General features: G+C 50.7%; 1 protein-coding gene across 2 annotated transcripts; it reads right to left on the minus strand.

Annotated features, from left to right (window-relative positions):
* Positions 1 to 403: 403 nt before the first annotated feature.
* On the minus strand, positions 404 to 22070 carry ABCB8 (ATP binding cassette subfamily B member 8). Of its 2 annotated transcripts, none has more exons than XM_083186657.1 (16): positions 21857 to 22070; positions 20009 to 20315; positions 19746 to 19901; positions 18862 to 18956; positions 18653 to 18758; positions 17335 to 17496; positions 17137 to 17222; positions 16812 to 16909; positions 12887 to 12992; positions 12781 to 12814; positions 12463 to 12593; positions 4864 to 4958; positions 3907 to 4040; positions 2519 to 2666; positions 1889 to 2139; positions 404 to 1731 (listed from the first exon to the last, which is right to left on the minus strand). In XM_083186657.1, exons 1-16 carry the CDS (start codon positions 21904 to 21906, stop codon positions 1651 to 1653), a joined length of 2040 nt encoding a protein of 679 aa, XP_083042783.1. In that variant the 5' UTR covers positions 21907 to 22070; the 3' UTR covers positions 404 to 1650. The 2 variants fall into 2 exon arrangements, with proteins under 2 accessions (XP_083042783.1, XP_083042784.1); XM_083186658.1 differs by having other exon boundaries at positions 21824 to 22070.
* Between the last annotated feature and the right edge of the window lie 382 nt (positions 22071 to 22452).

The following is a 22452-nucleotide window of genomic DNA, read 5'->3' on the forward strand; positions in this document are numbered from 1 at the left end:
TTTTCCAGTCCTCTGGGATTACTCCAGTAGCTAGTGACTGGTTGAATAATTTTGTTATTGGTTTTACCAGCTCCCCTTTAAGCTCTTTTAGTATCCTTGGATGTATCCCATCTGGCCCCATTGATTTATCCACTTTCAGTTTTGAGAGTTCTGTGAGGACTTTCTCCTCTATAAATGTACTTGTCTCTCCCTCAGTTTTCTGACTATACTTGCAACTTAACTGTGGCCCCTTCCCCTCTCTTTCAGCAGTGAATACTGAGCAGAAATAATTATTAATATTATCTGCTATTACATTGTCCCCCTCAAGAAAACTTCCACTCTCTGTCTTTAGTCTTATTATTCTACTTTTTGTTTTTCTCCTTTCACTTATATACCTAAAAAAAAACATGTCCCGCATCAATAATGGCGCTAGCATCTGGTAGATTTATTCCACTATTCCTAAAAAGTAAAAACAACTTATTTTATTTTCAGCTGATAACACAGGTCACACTGTGCAGGTCCCTGAGTGATACAGTAGCAGCAGATTCCTCACACGGAGTATTCGGGAGATGGCGGATAATGCTATCCAAATTATGGAAACCGCAGCGGGGGATGGTATTGAAATATCAAGTTGGGTACTAATGTATTATCTGGGCGCCCGATTTTATCATTGCATGCCACTACTTAAGGCATGCGATGCGAGTTTTCATTGTAAAGACCAGATTTTTAATTGTATAGTCACCCATGGGTGATACCCCCACTATCCAACTACACCTGGAGTTGATTTTATATAGTGTGCCGAGCGCAGCAAGCCACCGAGCCCGAAGCGTAGCGAGCGGACGCGGATTACTTTACATGTATTCTGCGTCCCCTCGCCGCGCACTATAAAATTAACTCCAGGCGTAGTTGGATAGTGGGGGTATGAAATCACCCATGGGTGACTACACAATTAAAAATTGGGTCTTTACAATGAAAAATTGCATCGCCTGAGTTGTATGCCACTATATTGCATGCGATGCAATGAAAAAAATCGGGCACCCAGATATTACACAAGTACCTCAAGTTGTGATCCCAACAGCAGAATCCCGGCAAGTATTGTAAACCAACCCGAAGCCTGCCCCTCTCGCAGTGTAAATGGTGCCCACACACTACAGAGATTCTCGTGGCGATTTTGGCTCCTACAGGTGGTGCTGCCAGATGGCACACAACTGAAAGCACCACTAGCACACACCTAGATGTCCGTAACATGCACAGAAACCGTCCAGGCATATAACTGAATGGGGAGGTATTATTCTTAAATCTAAAAAGGTAAAGCTTTGTCAAAAATGTACTATCTGCAGGAAATCTTTTGTCCAGGACAGACGGGGAGTTCCAGGGAAATCTTTCCATACGTCTAAGAATCACCCTAGTGCCTAACTCCAGTGCTGTCAGGAAGTCCTATGAAATGTCAGATTTAGGTTACGATGGTGTACACATCCTCATATCCGCTATATCAGTCATAGTGTAGGAGTGGCTAGAACGGTGGCAGGTTACATTCTTGCACACATGGATCTCCAGCTCCATTCCTGCAGGATCTGAGGTCAGCGCTATTACATGGTCTCATGGTCCTGTGGCTGATCTTTGCCGTGAGCTGGGTCACAGACTGGAGTGAGATCTCGAGTCTTGTCACGGTCACTGGTGCTCCTGGCTCTGTCTGCGTATGAGCTCCGCATAAAGACCCCCCATACGGAGCAGCTCGCGATGAGTTCCACTCTAAGAGAGAATATAGAATGGCGTTCATTACCACAGACATTTCCTACTTACAGCGATGGCTCCAACCCTATGTACAAGCATCAACCACGTAGGGCCCGCTGGGGATGGGACGGGGCCCTGGCCACCCCAGTACCTACGCCCTAAGGGAGTCTCTTACCTCCGCTACACGGCCCTTTGACAAGACCACGATAACGTCCGCATCCGCAATGGTGCTGAGCCGATGAGCGATGACCAGCACTGTGCGGCCAGACGTAGCGCGATCCAGGGCTAACTGTACGGTCCTCTCAGACTCCGAGTCCAGGGCGCTCGTCGCCTCATCCAGGATCAGGATGCGAGGGTCTTTTAGAAGAGCGCGTGCAATGGCCACCCGCTGCTTCTGTCCGCCGGAGAGGGTGACGCCACGCTCACCTGCCAGGGAAGAATGCAAAGAGCAAATAGAACATATTTAGGGAAGAACATAATCCTCCATTATGAATTAGTAAATAGTCTCCACCCCCTCCAATCACGACCGCTTGTTCTCCTCAAGGACGGCGATATTCTATGTATTGTATAGGGGACACCGAATCAGCTGCGTCTCAGTAATGTAGAGAGAAAGATGGCCACCCTGTGCGAAGCTTCAGGTATGGGTAATGTGTGTATTCTATGTAGCATAGGACACAATAAGCAGCTTATAGCAATAGAACACACGTCATTTACATACAAGTCACATGACCAGCGGGTGTGGTCAATGTACTCAGCAAGAGCGGCAGGACGGTAGACCAGGGAAGGGAAGTGGTGGGCGGCTCACCTAGCATTGTGCTATATCCCTCTGGGAAGTTACGGATGAAGTCATCAGCATTCGCCAGTCTCGCGGCTTCATAGACCTCTGCGTCGCTGGCGCTCGGTCGCCCAAATCTGATATTCTCCATGATGCTTGTGCCAAACAGAACAGGCTCCTGTGTGATGAGAGGAACCCAATGAGGGTACAGAGTAACTGCAGGTATCATGTAACCACTTACCTGAGGCTGGGGCCAACGGGGCCCTCCCTCCACCATCCAATACAGACGGTCCCTAAACCCACAGCCACAACCTGACTATGGGTCTGGGCGTGAACAAGCCAGGAGACCCTGTGATTGGGTAATAAACCCTCCTCAGTCTGCTACTAGTGTGTAAGTACCTGTGTGCCCTTACCCCTGCACATTTGGGTCACCTCAGCCGTCTCAACCCCTTATACTTACACCTTTTCTAGTTCTCCTCTCCAGGCAGCCTGTCCGTCATTGTGGCCCAAGTGCACAAGATGGAATCCGGAACACACCTTGTACACACGCAGCCGCAATGACATCTCCATCAGCAGACAGTTTTATCACATAGATGTGTAACATGTCCCTGAATGCGGATAATAAACCTGCAGCCTTCTCTATTGTAAGGTCAGCTTATTACAGAACTGTGTCCCTCCCCCAGCTCACCATATGCGTATGCCCTGACCCTCGCCCACTTTACTTACAGTGCACCAACCACATCCCTTCCTTACATTGTGCACCACCCCCTCTACCTTATGCTGCTCCCCACTGACCAAGTGCCCTGCCTTATATACGGTGCACCCTACCCCCCCCCCTGCCACTATGAGCATCCCACCCATCCTCAACTTTGTTTAGTTTCTCCCCTCTTTTCCCAACCACTCACTGCATGCCCCACCCCATGTCTGGACCTCACTCACTGTGCGCCCCACTCCCTGCATGTCCCTCCCCCGCCTCACTCACTGTGCTCCCCACCCCTGCATACTCCACCCCCTGCCTGACCTCACTCACTGCATGCCCCACCCCACTGCATGCCCCACCCCCTGCCTGATCTCACTCACTGAATGCCCCATCCCCTGCTCGACCCCATCACTGCATGCCCCTCCCCCTGCATGCCCCTCCCCCTGCCTCACCTCACTCACTGTGCGCCCCACCCCCCTGCCTGATCTCATTACATTGAGCTTCAATGAAACTTTAAAACTGTACAACTGTGGTCTCCTGACACCTCATTACCGGCCACGTTATTTCTGCACCATGCGTTTTACATTATAAGAGTCCTCCTAGTGCTCACATGACAAAGGTGTCAGGACCAGGGCCCAGCAGTAGATTTGGGTAGAAGATGTTCAGACCTAATTGTGCACTATGGATGGTAACATACATGGTAACTTCTGCCGCTTACCTGGTTGATAAACCCGATGGCTTCCCCTCTCAACCAAGATGGGTCCAGGGAACGGATGTCTACTCCATCCAGCTCCACCGCTCCGCTCGCAGGATCGTAGAATCGCTCCAACAGGGCGGCAACCGTGGACTTTCCTGAAGGACACCAGAAACCACGATCACTCAGACGCACATCACCTTCCCTATCCCGGGCACCCACCTACTGCTCTATGGCCAGACAACCATCTACTTCTACCCTACCCCCAGACACCTGACCACCGCCCTACATCTACCCAAACCCCCGCCCACCACCCTACTTCTTCCCTAACCTCAGACCTCCACCTGCTGTTCTACCCCCAGAAACCCACCCTCCACCCTACTTCTTCCCTAATCTCAGACCTCACCTGCTGTCCTACCCCCAGACAACCATCTACTTCTACCCTGCCCCCAGAGACCTGACCACCGGCCTACATCTACCCAAACACCCGCCCACCACCCTACTTCTTTCCTAACCTGAGACCTCCACCTGCTGTTCTACCCCAGACACCCGCCCACTGCCCTACTTCTTCCCTAATCTCAGACCTCCACCTGCTGTCCTACCCCCAGACACCTGACCACCGCCCTACATCTACCCAAACCCCCAACCTCCACCCTACTTTTTCCCTAATCTCAGACCTCCACCTACTGTTCTAACCCCAGACACCTGCCCACTGCCCTACACCCAGATACCCAGTCTCCTTCTACCCTACCCCCAGACACCTGCCCACCATCACATTTGCTCCCTACCCCCATCCCTGTTGTACCCTGCTCAGTATCAGAGGCCGCCTAACCCACCCACTGTCACACCTGCCTATGGTGCCATCCTCACATCTAATCCTCATCATTAATTCCTGGTCAATCATTTACTGAACACTTACTCCATTCATTCACCACCACAGAAGAGAACGTCACCCCAAATACAATAATACCACATTCTCACCTCCCCCAGATTGTCCCACGATGGCCACCGTCTTACCGGGAGAGACGTGAAGGTCAAAACTGTTCAATACCTCATGCCCTGGCCGAGTGGGGTAACTGGTGAACAAGCAGAGTTCTAGGTATTATTTATGCAGTATGTCACCACAGAAGATCGCTGCGTTACCACAGAAGATCGCTTCTCTACGTCCATCTGCGCAGGTCTTAGAGAAGCGTGCGGAGGCCAGGGATCTCTCTATGCAGAGAGACAGGTCAGAGACCCATGGAAGGTTCAATCTCTACACATAGGTGGAAAAGTATCAGTCCACGTACGGAGGTCAGCCAATGCCACTGTAGGAACACAAAGGCGTAAAGGATAACCGGGGTGAGAGGACAGGGTGATCTAGCCTTCTGCACCAGAGAGAGCCACAGTCCCTTCGCGGTATACACAGCGGCCTCCTGGGTTGTATGGTGGTCAAACTGGCCAGATAAATCCAAGCTCCAGAAGGCTACATGCTGGAGGCCAGCAGGTTCCTGGCTGCTAGTCCCCTGATATTCTTCCACGAGTTACTGAGAGCGACTAGGACTATTGTACAAATGGGACATGTTTTTCATGGTACAGATCCCTAAATTCAGAACCATTACACCTCTGCCATACAGGGAATACCAGGAGCGTGCAATAAGTTTCTGGATGGGCAGAACAATCTTACGAAACTTGTATGAAATGTCAGGGCGCAGAACAGTGTATATAAATAAGCAGCACTGCACCCAGAATGGTAACCGCAGCGCAACAGAGGCCACTGGAAGACCATGATCCTCTACTGCTACTATAGTGGTCAGCAACAGCAGGAGATGTTTATGCGGTTGCGAGCGGCTTTTGGGAAGAAGCACCGTCCCGGCCACCTTGTTTGCAAAAAAGGGATTTTTGTAAGAACTTACCGTTCGAATCCCTTTCTCTGATATGGTCCTGGTGACACAGCTCAACACTGGGATGTAGGAGGGTCCGAAGGAGCCAGGCACCTATCCTAAAGTTTTAGAGGGTAGGCTCCTCCCCTACTGCATCCCTGGACTCTTCAGTTCAATCTTTCAAAGCCACTGGAATACATAACTCAGTACAAACGCCTGCACATATTATATGCACATTTTATAACAGAAAACTGTTTAACCATTTTAACATGAACATCATGAAACTTCTGGCATACTTACTGAGCGTAAGGGAGGGATCGCTGTGTCACCAGGACCATATCAGAGAAAGGGATTCGAACGGTAAGTTCTTACAAAAATCCCTTTTTCTCTTTCAATGGTCCTGGTGACACAGCTCAACACTGGGACGTTCCAGAGCCGGTCCTTTGGGAGGGTACGCTCAGGTCTGCAGCTCTCAGCACTGCTCGCCCGAATGATGCGTCCTCCGACGCGAACTCATGGAATCTATAGAATTTGGCAAATGTGTGAACAGATGACCAAGTGGCAGCTCTGCAAACCTGCTCAGCTGTGGCCCCATGTCGAACCGCCCAAGAGGTGGCAACTGACCTGGTGGTATGCGCATTTATTTTGGCCGGTACTGGTCTACCCACTTTGGCGTATGCAAAGGCTATCACAGACCGCAACCACCTAGCAATAGTCTGCTTAGATGCAGGCCAACCAATTTTGTGTACGTCGTACAATACCAACAATGTGTCAGTCTTCCTGACACTCTTCACTCTGTCCACATATATGCGTAAGGCACGCACAACATCCAAAGTTCTCAACTTGTCCCTTTTCTTAGAACCCTCTGGGGGTTGAAACACAGGTAGAACTATCTCCTGATTTAAATGGAAGGTAGATACCACCTTCGGTAAAAACTGAGGCACTGTTCTTAAAACAGCCCTGTCATCATGAAAAATTAAGAAGGGAGATTTACATGACAAAGCTCCGAATTCTGAAACTCTTTTAGCAGATGCTACTGCTAACAAAAACACTAGCTTCCACGTGAGAAACTTAAAGTCAGCCGACCTTAAAGGTTCAAAAGGTGCCTTTTGAAGGCATTCCAAAACCAGTGATAGATCCCAAGGTGCTACTGGTTGCTTGTATGGAGGTTTCAACCTGGATACTCCTTGTAAAAAGGTTTGAATTTCCGGCAAAATGGCTATCTTTTTCTGGAAATAGATGGACAAGGCCGAAATCTGTACCTTCAGTGACTGAAGGCTTAGGCCCGATGAAAAACCATCTTGTAAAAATTCCATCATTCTTGATAGCTTAAAATGAGATGTATGAGCCTTTCTTCTCTCACACCATCGAATGTAAGTCTTCCAGACTCTATAATAATTTGCCGAAGATACAGTTTTTCTGGCTTTTATCATCGTCTGTACTACTGCCTCAGAAAACCCTTTTCTTTTCAAAATGGTGGTTTCAATAGCCAGGCCGTCAAAATCAATCGATCTGAATCCAGGTGATTGAATGGGCCTGGTCTTAGAAGGTCTGGTCTCAGAGGTAGACGCCATGAGTCCACAGACAACCTCTGAAGCCTCGAGTACCAGGATCTCCTTGGCCAATCTGGGGCCACTAAGATCACTGGAACCTTCTGCCCCTGTATTTTCTTCAGAAGTCTCGGTAACATTGGTACTGGTGGGAATGCATAAAGGAGATCTCCCTGCCAGTGAATAGTCATGGCATCCACTGCCTCCGCTAGTGGATCCCTTGTTCTGGCATAGAACCTGGGCACTTGACGGTTGATCCTGGATGCCATCAGGTCCACATCCGGAGTTCCCCACATCGAAGTGATTTGTTGAAACACCTGAGGGTGTAAGCTCCATTCCCCTTCCTTGAGCTCCTCCCTGCTCAGGAAGTCGGCTTCTATATTCTCTATTCCTGGGATGAATATAGCCGATACAGCTGGAACAGAATAGGAAGATTCTGGAAACCTCCCACATGGCCAATCTGCTGCGTGTACCTCCCTGGTGATTCAGATACGCCACAGCTGTGGCATTGTCGGTCTGAATCCTCAAAGGGAGGTTCTGTAACCTGTCTCCCGCCAAGGAAATCACTTTCCAGACAGCTCTCAGCTCCAAGATGTTGATTGGTAACGCTGATTCCTCTGCCGTCCACAGGCCCTGAAGCCTGAGATCCAGGACTATTGCCCCCCAGCCCCTGAGACTGGCGTCGGTAGTTACTATCAACCAGTCCCAGGTCTGTAATGACCGACCCCATTGAAGGGAATCTACTTCTGTCCACCATTTCAAGGATTCTCGGGTGTCCGAAGACAGCACTATCATCTCGGATTTCATGGTCAAAGTGTTTCCTGACCAGGCTGACAAAATGTTCCATTGGAACCTCCGAGAGTGGAACCTGGCAAATTGAAGCGTCTCGAATGACGCCACCATCTTCCCCAGGAGCTTGAGGCACCTCCATACTGAAATGCTCTGAGCCCTGAGAATCTCCTGGACTAGGGTGACCAGATCCCTGGCCTTTACCTCCGGGAGGAATACCCGATGAAGATGGGTGTCCAGTATGACTCCCAAGAATTGGAGCCTTTGTGACGGTACCAACTGAGATTTTTGCAAATTTAAAATCCAGCCGTGAGCCTGCAAAAAACTGATGGCCTCTGCCAAGTGACTCTGCAGCATGGCTGCTGACTCTGCTTTGAACAGGAGATCGTCCAAATAGGGTATTACTGTGATTCCCCTGATCCTGAGCACCGCCGCCATTACTGACATTATCTTTGTGAATACCCTTGGCGCGGTTGCTAGCCCAAAGGGTAACGCCCGGAATTGTAAATGCAGGTCTCCTATGGCAAACCTCAACAAGGTCTGATGCTCCGGGTGTATAGGAACGTGCAAATATGCGTCCTGGACATCCATGGACGCCAAAAATTCTCCCTGGTCCAGACTCAGGAGTACTGACCGTAGGGACTCCATTTTGAAATGGTCTACCCATAAATGAACATTTAGGGATTTCAAATTTAGTATTGGTCTGAAAGACCCGTCTGGTTTGGGCACCAGGAACAGCGTGGAGTAAAAGCCTTTCTTCCACTCTGCCCTGGGGACTGGTGTAACCACCCCTTTTTTCAAAAGGGAGTGAGCTGCTCTCACAAGAGCTGTACGCAGCCGTGCCTCCTTTGGTAAGGATGTGGGGATGAACCTCTTCGGAGGCGGCCCTCTGCAAGGGATTTTGTAACCCTGTGTTATAATATCTAACACCCAGGCATCCTGGCCTAGAGAAGCCCAAGCGTCCCTGAAGAGTGTGAGACGCCCCCCCACTTTTGTCACTGTCGGGCGAAGCCCCTGACAGTCCTGCAGAGGGTTTATCCTCTCCTTTTGTGGCAGGCTTCTTGTGAAAAGAGCCAAATTTTGACTTTTGTGTCTTGCCTCTAGAGGACTGAAACCTTCCCCTGAAAGACTGTCCTCGAAAGGACGCACCACCTCTAGGGGAGGGCCGAAAGGACGGCTTAAAAGCAGAAAATCTGGACGTCTGCTTTGCTGAGGAGGCCGGCAGGAATGTACTTTTGCCGCCCGTGGCCTGTTTTATAATCTCCTCTAATTCGGTACCAAAGAGTACCTTTCCTTTGAAGGCTAATGTTTCCAGAGCCTTCTTGGACTCATTGTCTGCTTCCCAGGCTTTAAGCCAAAGCACTCTCCTGGCATTAATGGAGACTGTGGACACTCTGGTTGCCATTTTAATAGCTTCCTCCTCTGCTTCCACTGCATATTCTGCCGCTGCCTTAATCTTTTCTGCAAGCAGTAATGCTCCAGGGTCAGCCTGCAGCATGGTGCATAATTCACCAGCCCACTCTATCATGGCCTTAGAGACCCAGGCTGAAGCAATAAGGGGCCGTAAGGTAAACCCCACCCCTTCAAAGATAGCTTTGAGGTTTCCCTCCAGCTTTTTATCCACAGAATCACTGAAGCGTCCACAACTGGGACCTTTTTCCAGAGCTCCGCATGAGACTCTGGCATGGGGTACAGACTAAGGAATCGCTTAGGCATCTGAAGCCTCTTATCAGGAGTTTTCCAAGCCCCTTCTAACAATTCCTGTAACCCCTCATCTGAAGGAAAAGTAACAGCCTCCTTCCGCTGTCGCTTAAAAACACCTTTAACAGGAGTCTTATCCTCCACAGACAGCTTTAAAGCCTGCTTCACAGCTACAATGAGATCCTCTATACCAGCAGCAGAGTTCTCTTCCAAATCATCACCCTGATCCCAGGGGATGTCAGTATACTCTCCTTCCTCTTCATCTACCACAGTAGTTAAAGCATAAGACCTTCTAGGGGTCCCTGCCACATCATCCATTTTGTCCAGCATTTCACTGAACCTGTTGATCCCTTTTGCAGTATCCTGCATCACCTGAATCAGTGCAGGATCTGCCTGGGTAAGAGGCAAGGAGCCGGACGACTGCTGAGATGATGGCATAGGTCTCTGTGATTCTACCAGCCCATCACTCTGCCTGTCCAAAAGCTGCACCAAAGCGTTTACTGACCTGCCTAGGGCCCTGGCCCACGCAGGTTCCATCTGCTCTGCCCTATGGGGTTCACTGCCCATGGGTCTCACATCAGCGCAAGTAATACATAAGCCCCCCTTGGCCATCTGCTCAGGGACAAACTTTTGTGTGCAAACATTGCACGCGCTCAGTGCACTGAGGGCTCCCTCCCCCAAAACCACAGCCTGATGCTCAGACATGATGCAAGTGATAAATGTATATCTATCAGTATACACAGTGCAAACAATGTACAAGCGTTTATACAGAGGCAATGCACCCAGTCACTTATCTGTCTGTTGGTTTCAACTGCGGGGAAGCGATGCCCAGGAAATCCAAGTCACTCTGCCAGGATCAGTAAGCCAGCTCAGCTCCGCTGCAAGCGTTCTGAAAGGCGCCAAAGTCAGAGTGAAGGAAGAGACCACAGGTCCCTGCTGCTGCGGGGTCCGTGACCTTTTGGCGCCAACCACCCCCAGCCAGCCGCTCCTTAGGTAGGATTTCCTAGTTCCAGTGTCTCCCCCTCAACTGGGGATCACTTGGAACATGCCTGTCACAACGCTGCTGTCCTCTCATCTAGGAGCTCAGCGTGTAAGCTCCGCATAAAATGGCCGCCGCCATCACGGAGCGCCTGTCCCCCATGATCCCCACCTAAATGTGGAGCCGGTTTCAGGGTACTCCGGAGCCCAGGCAGCCTTTTAGAAAAGGCTATAAGCGCTGCACAGGGAGACCAGACAGTGTCTCCCCTGTGCACAGTGAGCTGACAGGACGCGATTCTGTCAGCTCCTGCTGCGCTAGCAGTGTGAGGATTCACTATGAGAATCCTCACACTGTGCCTACCTAGCTAGGGTGAAAGTTAATAAAACAATAAAAATCCCCTAACTACTCTAATTCTTCGGCTGCTCCTGCAGCCCTTTAGAATAGCACCCACTCCAGTGGGCACCTAACACGAACTGAAGAGTCCAGGGATGCAGTAGGGGAGGAGCCTACCCTCTAAAACTTTAGGATAGGTGCCTGGCTCCTTCGGACCCTCCTACATCCCAGTGTTGAGCTGTGTCACCAGGACCATTGAAAGAGAATTTTTTTTCCACGGGAGATGTTCTCTGTAAGACATTGCCGACCTGGGGTGACCGTGACAGAGTTACAGATCCCTCCACTTAATTCTCGACAGAAAGCTTGGCGGTTTGATGACGGGTGCTCAAACACCGCCTGGGATATTGGTGGCAATGAATTCTTCATCTACATTTTTTCAACCCCAGTGGACTTCAGAAACTCCGACGGGTGCTCAGGGTGGTCAAGCAGATGGTGGCCATTTTTGCAGTCAAGTATCTACGGTAACACTTGTACAGCAGCGCACCGTCACTTGGGACTGGTACACCAAGCAATCTCTGCCACAAGTGCTGGAAGTTATTTCCAGGTGCCGTCCAAGAACTCGCGCTCATGGTACCCCTCCATCATGACAATGCACCTGCCCAAAAGTCCAGGTAAGTGAACACCTGCAGGAGCTTGGCCATCCGCCGTACAGACCTGGCCCCCTGTGACCACTTCTTGTTCTCACAAATGGAGTGCAAGATGCCTGGGATTAGTTTTAACCTTCATCCAGCATGTAGAACACATACCTGCTCCAGACAGGTCCAGCTGCTGCCCCAAGTGGTTACAGCGCATGTACCGCTGCACAGACTCCTCTGGGGAATACTTACTTTGTCTGGAAATGTATTGCTCACCCCTCATACAGTAGCTGATCTCACTGACAGTAAGACATAAGTAGAGACATAGGAATAGTTCGGTGGTCTTCAGGACCCCTATGAACATTGCCATCTGGATAGGAATATTCATTCTAGCAGACCAACACCTAGCGCGGAGATCAGACTCTGTCACCTTATAAAGAGGACCAGTGACACTGACAGAACTCAGCAGGAACGGTCACTCGTCACTGGGGCCTGGGCTGGACTCTCCTGGTGCTGCCGCTGTACTGTCCAGCTGCACCTGCACTCTGCCACTGGGGGAAATGCTGCGATGATACAGGAGGTTCCATCCCCGGATCACTGGCACACACAGACGTCTGGCTGCTATCTAGTACAGTTATATGGTTCCCTGCACAGTCAGGACTCTGTATTCCCCAGTGCAAAGTCCTCCCCACGTCATGAGATAAGACGCAGACACTGATAAGAGGCCTCACCTGAAGGTGACGTCCCTGAAGTGAATTTCTCCTTTCAGTAGAGGGAGCGTCAGGCCTCCCCTGAGTGGGATCTCTGGCTCCAAACTCATGAACTCAAAGACACGTCCCCCCGCGCTGAGACCCCGGACCACCTGGGGGAGACAGAGGAACCAGTAACTTCAGTGTATAAGAGACTGGGTCACTGACCCCATATTACAGGCTCCCTAGGCTCCACATGACCGGGAGGTGCAGATTTGGTGGCATATCTGTACGGATGTATCCCTATAGAGCTACGTATATTACTGGGCAGTACGAGCCGCCAGACAAACCAGGACTCACCTGGCCAAACAGCACCGACATGTTCGCCATGGACCTGTGTGACGGGAAAAGCAGTGAGCGGAGACATCACCATACACCCCGGCCACAGCCCCTTATACCGACGCACCTCTGTACAGTCTGAGAGGCCACCAGGAAGGACATGAGATCTCCAGCCGACAGCTCGTTCCCAGCCATCAGTGATCCGCCAGCAAATATGGTCCCCAGGACGATGCCTGCGCCAACAATGATGTGATCCGTGTAAGAGACATCATATAGATATACATACAGTGAGACCCCCATATACAGCATAACGTACACTACAGTGAGACCCCTCCCATATATACAGCATAACGTACCCTACAGTGAGACCCCCCATATATACAGCATAACGTACCCTACAGTGAGACCCCCATATATATACAGCATAACGTACCCTACAGTGAGACCCCCCATATATACAGCATAACGTACCCTACAGTGAGACCCCCCCCATATATACAGCATAACGTACCCTACAGTGAGACCCCCCATATATACAGCATAACGTACCCTACAGTGAGACCCCCCCCCATATATACAGCATAACGTACCCTACAGTGAGACCCCCCCCATATATACAGCATAACGTACCCCACAGTGAGACCCCCCATATATACAGCATAACGTACCCTACAGTGAGACCCCCATATATATACAGCATAACGTACCCTACAGTGAGACCCCCCATATATACAGCATAACGTACCCTACAGTGAGACCCCCCATATATACAGCATAACGTACCCTACAGTGAGACCCCCATATATATACAGCATAACGTACCCTACAGTGAGACCCCCCCATATATACAGCATAACGTACCCTACAGTGAGAACCCCCATATATACAGCATAACGTACCCTACAGTGATACCCCCCACATACAGTATAACGTACCCTACAGTGAGACCCCCCCCCATATACAGCATAATGTACCCTACAGTGAGACCCCCCCATATATACACAGCATAACGTACCCTACAGTGAGACCCCCCATATATACAGCATAACGTACCCTACAGTGAGACCCCCCCATATATACAGCATAACGTACCCTACAGTGAGACCCCCCCATATATACAGCATAACGTACCCTACAGTGAGACCTCCCCCATATATACAGCATAACGTACCCTACAGTGAGACCTCCCCCATATATACAGCATAACGTACCCTACAGTGAGACCCCCCATATATACAGCATAACGTACCCTACAGTGAGACTCCCCCATATATACAGCATAACGTACCCTACAGTGAGACCCCCCATATATACAGCATAACGTACCCTACAGTGAGACCCCCCGATATATACAGCATAACGTACCCTACATTGAGACCCCCCATATATACAGCATAACGTACCTACAGTGAGACCCCCCCATATATACAGCATAACGTACCCTACAGTGAGACCCCCCCCATATATACAGCATAACGTACCCTACAGTGAGACCCCCCCATATACACAGCATAATGTACCCTACAGTGAGACCCCCCATATATACAGCATAACGTACACTAGTGAGACCCCCCCCATATATACAGCATAATGTACCCTACAGTGAGACCCACTTATATACAGCATAACGTACCCTACAGTGATACCCCCCACATACAGCATAACGTACCCTACAGTGAGACCCCTCCATATATACAGCATAACGTACCCTACAGTGAGACCCCCCATATATACAGCATAACGTACCCTACAGTGAGACCCCCCCATATATACAGCATAACGCACCCTACAGTGAGACCTCCCCCATATATACAGCATAACGTACCCTACAGTGAGACCCCCCCATATATACAGCATAACGTACCCTACAGTGAGACCCCCCCCATATATACAGCATAACGTACCCTACAGTGAGACCTCCCCCATATACACAGCATAACGTACCCTACAGTGAGACCCCCCCATATATACAGCATAACGTACCCTACAGTGAGACCCCCCCATATACACAGCATAATGTACCCTACAGTGAGACCCCCCATATATACAGCATAACGTACACTAGTGAGACCCCCCCCATATATACAGCATAATGTACCCTACAGTGATACCCCCCACATACAGCATAACGTACCCTACAGTGAGACCTCCCCCATATATACAGCATAACGTACCCTACAGTGAGACCCCCCCATATACAGCATAACGTACCCTACAGTGAGACCCACATATATACAGCATAACGTACCCTACAGTGATACCCCCCACATACAGCATAACGTACCCTACAGTGAGACCCCCCCCATATATACAGCATAACGTACCCTACAGTGAGACCCCCCCATATATACAGCATAACGTACCCTACAGTGATACCCCCCACATACAGCATAACGTACCCTACAGTGAGACCTCCCATATATACAGCATAACGTACCCTACAGTGAGACCTCCCCCATATATACAGCATAACGTACCCTACAGTGAGACCCCCCCATATATACAGCATGACGTACCCTACAGTGAGACCTCCCCCATATATACAGCATAACGTACCCTACAGTGAGACCCCCCATATATATACAGCATAACGTACCCTACAGTGAGACCCCCCCATATATACAGCATAACGTACCCTACAGTGAGACCCCCATATATACAGCATAACGTACCCTACAGTGATACCCCCCACATACATCATAACGTACCCTACAGTGAGACCCCCCCATATATACAGCATAACATACCCTACAGTGAGACCCCCCCATATATACAGCATAACGTACCCTACAGTGAGACCTCCCATATATACAGCATAATGTACCCTACAGTGAGACCCCCCCCCATATATATAGCATAATGTACCCTACAGTGAGATCCCCCCATATACAGCATAATGTACCCTACAGTGAGACCTCCCATATATACAGCATAACGTACCCTACAGTGAGACCCCCCCATATACAGCATAACGTACCCTACAGTGAGACCTCCCCCATATATACAGCATAACGTACCCTACAGTGAGACCCCCATATACAGCATAACGTACCCTACAGTGAGACCCCCCATATACAGCATAACGTACCCTACAGTGATACCCCCCACATACAGCATAACGTACCCTACAGTGAGACCCCCCGATATATACAGCATAACGTACCCTACATTGAGACCCCCCATATATACAGCATAACGTACCCTACAGTGAGACCCCCCCATATATACAGCATAACGTACACTACAGTGAGCCCCTCTCATATATACAGCATAACGTACCCTACAGTGAGACCCCCCCATATATACAGCATAACGTACCCTACAGTGAGACCCCCCCATATATACAGCATAACGTACCCTACAGTGAGACCTCCCCCATATATACAGCATAACGTACCCTACAGTGAGACCCCCCATATATACAGCATAACGTACCCTACAGTGAGACCTCCCCCATATATACAGCATAACGTACCCTACAGTGAGACCCCCCCCATATATACAGCATAATGTACCCTACAGTGAGACCCCCCATATACAGCATAACGTACCCTACAGTGAGACCTCCCCCCCATATATACAGCATAACGTACCCTACAGTGATACCCCCCATATATACAGCATAACGTACACTACAGTGAGCCCCTCTCATATACAGCATAACGTACCCTACAGTGAGACCCCCCCATATATACAGCATAACGTACCCTACAGTGAGACCCCCCCATATATACAGCATAACGTACCCTACAGTGAGACCCCCCCATATATACAGCATAACGTACCCTACAGTGAGACCCCCCCATATATACAGCATAACGTACCCTACAGTGAGACCCCCCCATATATACAGCATAATGTACCCTACAGTGAGATCCCCCATATACAGCATAACGTACCCTACAGTGAGACCCCCCCCATATATACAGTATAATTTACCCTACAGTGAGACCCCCCCCATACAGCATAACGTACCCTACAGTGAGACCCCCCCATATACAGCATAACATACCCTACAGTGAGACCCCCCCCCCCCCGTGATTGTTACTTACAATTTAGAGCAATGTTGGACAGACCCTGGAACACAGCGATTCCGATACCCAGAACCTCATTCATCCGGACAGACCGGTTCACCTCTAAGGAATACAACCTGCACATGAGAGGACACGATTAACTAGAGACTGAGGGGTAACACTAAGCAATATACCCACCAGCGCCACCGACGGCCCCCCGCACCCGCCATCCCCACTGACTGCCATTCCGTTCTGTAACCTCAATCATGCAGAAATGTTCCAGCCTCAGATACCCAACTAAACATGAACATGTCAGCCAGAATTATTCCTTATGGTTTCTATAGGCGACCGTCACCACACTCACGTCTCCTCGTGATCCTCCATGGCGAAAGCCCGTACTGTGCGCACATTTCCCAGCGCCTCATCCGCCAGACCTGTGGCTTTAGCAATCTGCAGCGGGAGAGACAGAGGAGAATGACGGCAGGGATCAGACACAGAGGTAGACGTATGCTGACAGACACCAGAAGCTGCCAATAGGACGGCAAGTGGGAGGTTCTCCTACCTGTTCCTGGGCCTGGCGGGACAGTTTGCGCAGAAAGGAGCCAATCACAGCTCCGGTTCCCACCAGAATGGGCATCACTACAACCAGAAGTCCGGTCAGCTCTGGGGAGATGTAATACAGCGAAATAAAGCAGCCCACGGTCTGGGTAATGCTCCGGAGACCCTAAGTAGGAGAACAGTCGCTGCGTCAATACGAGAGATGGCGATACTTCCCCTAGTGATGCAGACGTTCTACCCTGTGCTGCCAGGTGCAGCAGGAAACCCTGGCACTGCACCAACTCCTATAGCAATCCATGCACCAGAGTCCCCCCAGCCCAGGACTAGGGATGGCCATCGACCAATCAAAATCATTGATGGTTTATAACCGATGTAGTATGTAGTTTTGCCATCGATGGGGCAGAACCAGATGGCAAAGGCATAACCGAATAGTTTTTTTGTTTTTAAACAAGGGTCTGGGACACTGCCCCCGACAACTGGAAAGCCCCACCCACAAGGTTCTGATTGGCCCACTGGCCGGCCAGACAAATAAAAGGGATGGCCATCGATAAAACCTATGGTCATACATCACATGGTATGCCACCATTGATGGTGGCAATAGTGTCCTTGGCCATCCCTACCCAGGGGTGACGTTCTCTCAGATTTATGGTAATACATGTTCCTCTATTTCCCAATTTAGGCTGGTGACCCTACTAAGCAGAGATAAGCGCCTTTCTATTCGCAGTGTTATGTAGAGGCTGATTGTTCAGTTCATACCAATATTCTGTCCTTGTTACATTCACTACCCTATAGCACGGTCAGTGCTGGAAATTCCCGGGGACAGGTCAGTGGGTGCACTGCCAGACACAGGATGAATGTAGCATCACAGTGCCGACAGGATATCTATAGTGTTAAAATGTATATGCAAATGTCGACATGTGAAACGCCGACATTCTGCGTGGACCGGCAGTGAAGGGTCAGGCTGGGAATAGTTTAGAAGAGCAATTTACATTTTTATTTTAGTTAAAGTTGGAGACTTCCTGTGACATGAGGGTAGAAGTCAGCTGCGGTCAGTATATAGGGATGGGGATACAGTGTCACAGAAATATGGCAGCATGTAGGGAGCAACTGTTCACTACACCTTTTTGAGGAGTTGAGGGGGGAGATTTACCAAATCTTGGAGAGAGATAAAGGGTCTGATTTCAGAGCTGCTCGCTAGGCTGCGTAGATTCATTGCCAATTCTGATCTGAGGGGTGGCTCGAGTCTCTAGACAAGGGAAGGTGCCTCCATCTATGTACAGCTTGGACTCCAGAAGACAGACAGCGGATAGCCCCAGACTCACCTGTGAAATCACCTGTTTGAAGGAGGATTTAAACTCCTGGACATCGGAGGTGAGACGATTCACCAGGAGCCCGGTCTTCTGAGCATCAAAGAACGCCACATCCTGGCTGAGGTAAGAATAGACAGGGGACAGAGTCGGGCATTAGTGGGTCTGAGGGATGGGAGTCAGGGCACACAGGGGCAGAGAGTCGGGCATCGGGGGACACTCACCAGAGAAGGGAAGAGAACAAAGCTTTCCTCATACTACCAGCAACTCGCTCCCCAACACGAGTCAGCAGAACAATATAACCACATGTCAGTAAGCCCTGAGAGAGCCACACAAGAAACACGTCAGTAACACAATCTCCTGCAGTATTTATAACACTCCCAGTCAGTAACAGAACGTACAGTGAATATCCAGTGTAAGTAATGACTGTGCCAAGCTCCGGCTGCACGACGGTAAAACACACCAGACTAAGGTCACAGACATGCCGCCATGTTGGTTGAGATACTGGGCGTGCCTCTCTGAGTTGTGGGCAGGGTTTGAGAGTCCTCTCTAACTTACATGTGCACAGAGTCTATACTCCCCATGAGGATGACTGGGAACCTGGTCAGCAACCCACAGAGTACTGCGTATGTCCCCACAGTGATACAAATGGGGGCGTGGCTCGCAGGCGCTGCACTTTAACGCCCAGTAGGGACAAGACCCCTCATTTCTGGCATAAGCCTTTGGCGCATGCGGCTGCCCCTCTAGCAGACTATGCCAAGTTAGGAGGTATGATACCAATGGGAAAAGGGAACAACCCAAACAATCAATAACCATTAGTGGTCACTATAAACCTCAAACCTAATCTGCAACAGACAATGCTGACTTAGATTGTTAGCTCCTAAGACAATCATTATGACAAAGGCTGTAGAGGACATGCTTCATAATAACCATTTATTGCCATAACTCCTATTCCCTCGTTTACTCCTGTTATTTCTCAGAGCAAAGCATTCCCGTTATTACTGGCCGATACCGTAGATGCTGCAGGGCAGGTCTCCCCAGGTGGCAGAAAGGGCAACGCGCTTGGCGCATATACCAACCATCCCTGATCTCAGAGGAAGAGACCTACCTGAGCCGCGTACAAAGACAGTAATTTCATGGCTGGACCCCGCACCTCCCGTAGGTAGTTCCCGGCGTGGTCTCTTGTGTACCGGGACACCACATTCACCAGCTCCCCCAAGATCAGCGGGATCTGAATGTTCAGCAAGGCTGCCCCGAACGCCAACTGCGGAAATACAAGTCGTAAAGTCACTACCGAAGATCATGCCGAGCTGGAAACAAGGCTTGCAGTCTCCCAGGTAACAGTGTCCTATAGATATTATACACACTTACAATCACCGCAGCAACAAGGGCCATCAGCTGCGGGCGCAGGAACTTCCAGAACATTCCCCAGTGAAACTGCGGGTCAGTGACTTTCCTCTCACATGCAACAACCGGTGGGCTCTTCTGCTCCAGCTGGCACAGGGCAACCTTCCCACCTGCACACAGCACAGCTGGGCCCAGCAGCAGTGCCAACATCCTGCCCTTAATGCTTCTGCCAGACCAGCGCGGGAGATATTTAGTGGCATTGCGGATGTGGGCATAGAACTGCAGGGGTGAATATACCGGGCCCCGGGACGGAGCGGAGACATGAATGTGCCTGGAAGAGAGGACAGTAATGTACAATAGTAATCACTATAACCTCGTATCCTGCGGCAACACCGCAGCGGGCACACACAGCGCCGTGCCCAGGGATCGGTGGTTCATATCCTGCGGTGTCATCTCAGGCTGTTCCCTTTATAACACACAGAGCATGCTGGGAGCTGTAGTACCACACCACGCCCAGCACCTTAGGCTGCCCCCTGTATAACACAGAGCATGCTGGGAACTGTAGTACCACACCACCCCCAGCACCTCAGACTGCCCCCTGTATAGCACACAGAGCATGCTGGGAGCTGTAGTACCACACCACCCCCAGCTGGCCCCTGTATAACACACACACACACAGAGCATGCTGGGAGCTGTAGTCCCACACCACCCCAGGCTGCCCACTGTATCACACACACACACACACACACACAGAGCATGCTGGGAGTGGGAACTGTAGTACCACACCACCCCCAGCACCTCAGACTGCCCCCTGTATAACACACAGAGCATGCTGGGAGCTGTAGTCCCACAGCACCTCTGGCTGTCCCCTGTATAACACACAGAACATGCTGGGAGCTGTAGTACCACATACCTCCCGACATGACCCTCTCCAGGAGGGACACAATGCTCTGTTCCTGCACTACCCTCTTTAATGTAGGATTGCCATCACCTGTGGTGACACCTTTCTTCTCAATTAACCTGTTTAACACAGGTGATGGCAATCATACATTAAGATGAAAGTCCAGTAGCAGAGCATTGTGTCCCTCCTGGAGAGGGTCATGTTGGGAGGTATGGTACCACACCACCTCAGGCTTCCCCCTGTATAACACACACACACAGAGAGCATGCTGGGAGCTGTAGTCTCACATCACCTCCGGCTGTCCCCTGTATAACACACAGAGCATACTGGGAGCTGTAGTCCCACACCACCCCCAGCACCTCAGACTGCCACTGCATAACACACACACACACACACACACACACAGAGCATGCTGGGAGCTGTAGTACCACACCACCCCCAGCACCCCAGGCTGGCCCCTGTATAACACACACACAGAGCATGCTGGGAGCTGTAGTCCCACAGCACCTCAGGCTGCCCCTGTATAACACACACACACAGCATGCTGGGAACTGTAGTACCACACCACCCCCAGCACCTCAGACTGCCCCCTGTATAACACACAGAGCATACTGGGAGCTGTAGTACCACACCACCCCAGGCTGCCCCCTGTATAACACACACACAGAGCATGCTGGGAACTGTAGTACCACACCACCCCCAGCACCTCAGGCTGCCCCCTGTATAACACACACAGAGCATGCTGGGAGCTGTAGTCCCACACCACGCCCAGCACCTCAAGCTGCCCCCTGTATAACACACACACACAGAGAGCATGCTGGGAGCTGTAGTCCCACAGCGCCTCAGGCTGCCCCCTGTATAACACACGCATAGCATGCTGGGAGCTGTAGTCCCACACCACCCCCAGCACCTCAGGCTGCCCCCTGTATAACACACACACAGAGCATGCTGGGAGCTGTAGTCCCGGTTACCGGAGCGCAGGGCGGCGGAGGAGCCCGGCCCGCAGCACATGGAGCAGCATCGGTGCCGGTGACCGGGATATAACCGCTGCCACCAGACTCCTCTATGCAGCAGCAGCACAGGTCAGTAAGGACTCGGGGCAGGCGCTGGGCGGAGCCAACGTCAGACGATAGGCGGGGCTGGAGCTAGACGAAGGCAGCAGGGCGGAGCTGGGGCGGGGTGGGCGGAGCTGGGGCGGGCGCGGGAAATGTGAAGTCAGTTGGCTGAAGTCAGTCAGTGTGGTATTGCCGGAAGGGTAGGAGTCAGAGCGCCTGATGTACTAGCTGCGGGAGGGGGAGGAGCTGCTGACAACTTCCCGCCCATTGAACTTGATGGCAGGCTGACGGCTGAGGACACCGGGTCGGTGATAATGATTTTGTGTTGTCGTCACTGGCGCCGCACAGATCTGCTGCATTGCACCTGTCATTGGTTCTTCCTGTGTCTCCCATTAATAGCAGGTAATAGCATTGTATCTCCTGAGCATTACAGAGAGGCCGCGTAATAGGCACATCCAGGATCCTGCTTACACCGCCATGCTCCACACAGGCACTATTTCCGCGGCCCAGAC

The sequence above is a fragment of the Crinia signifera genome, chromosome 5 (assembly GCF_055691185.1).
Source record: "Crinia signifera chromosome 5, ASM5569118v1, whole genome shotgun sequence".
In the NCBI taxonomy this organism is placed as follows: domain Eukaryota; kingdom Metazoa; phylum Chordata; class Amphibia; order Anura; family Myobatrachidae; genus Crinia; species Crinia signifera.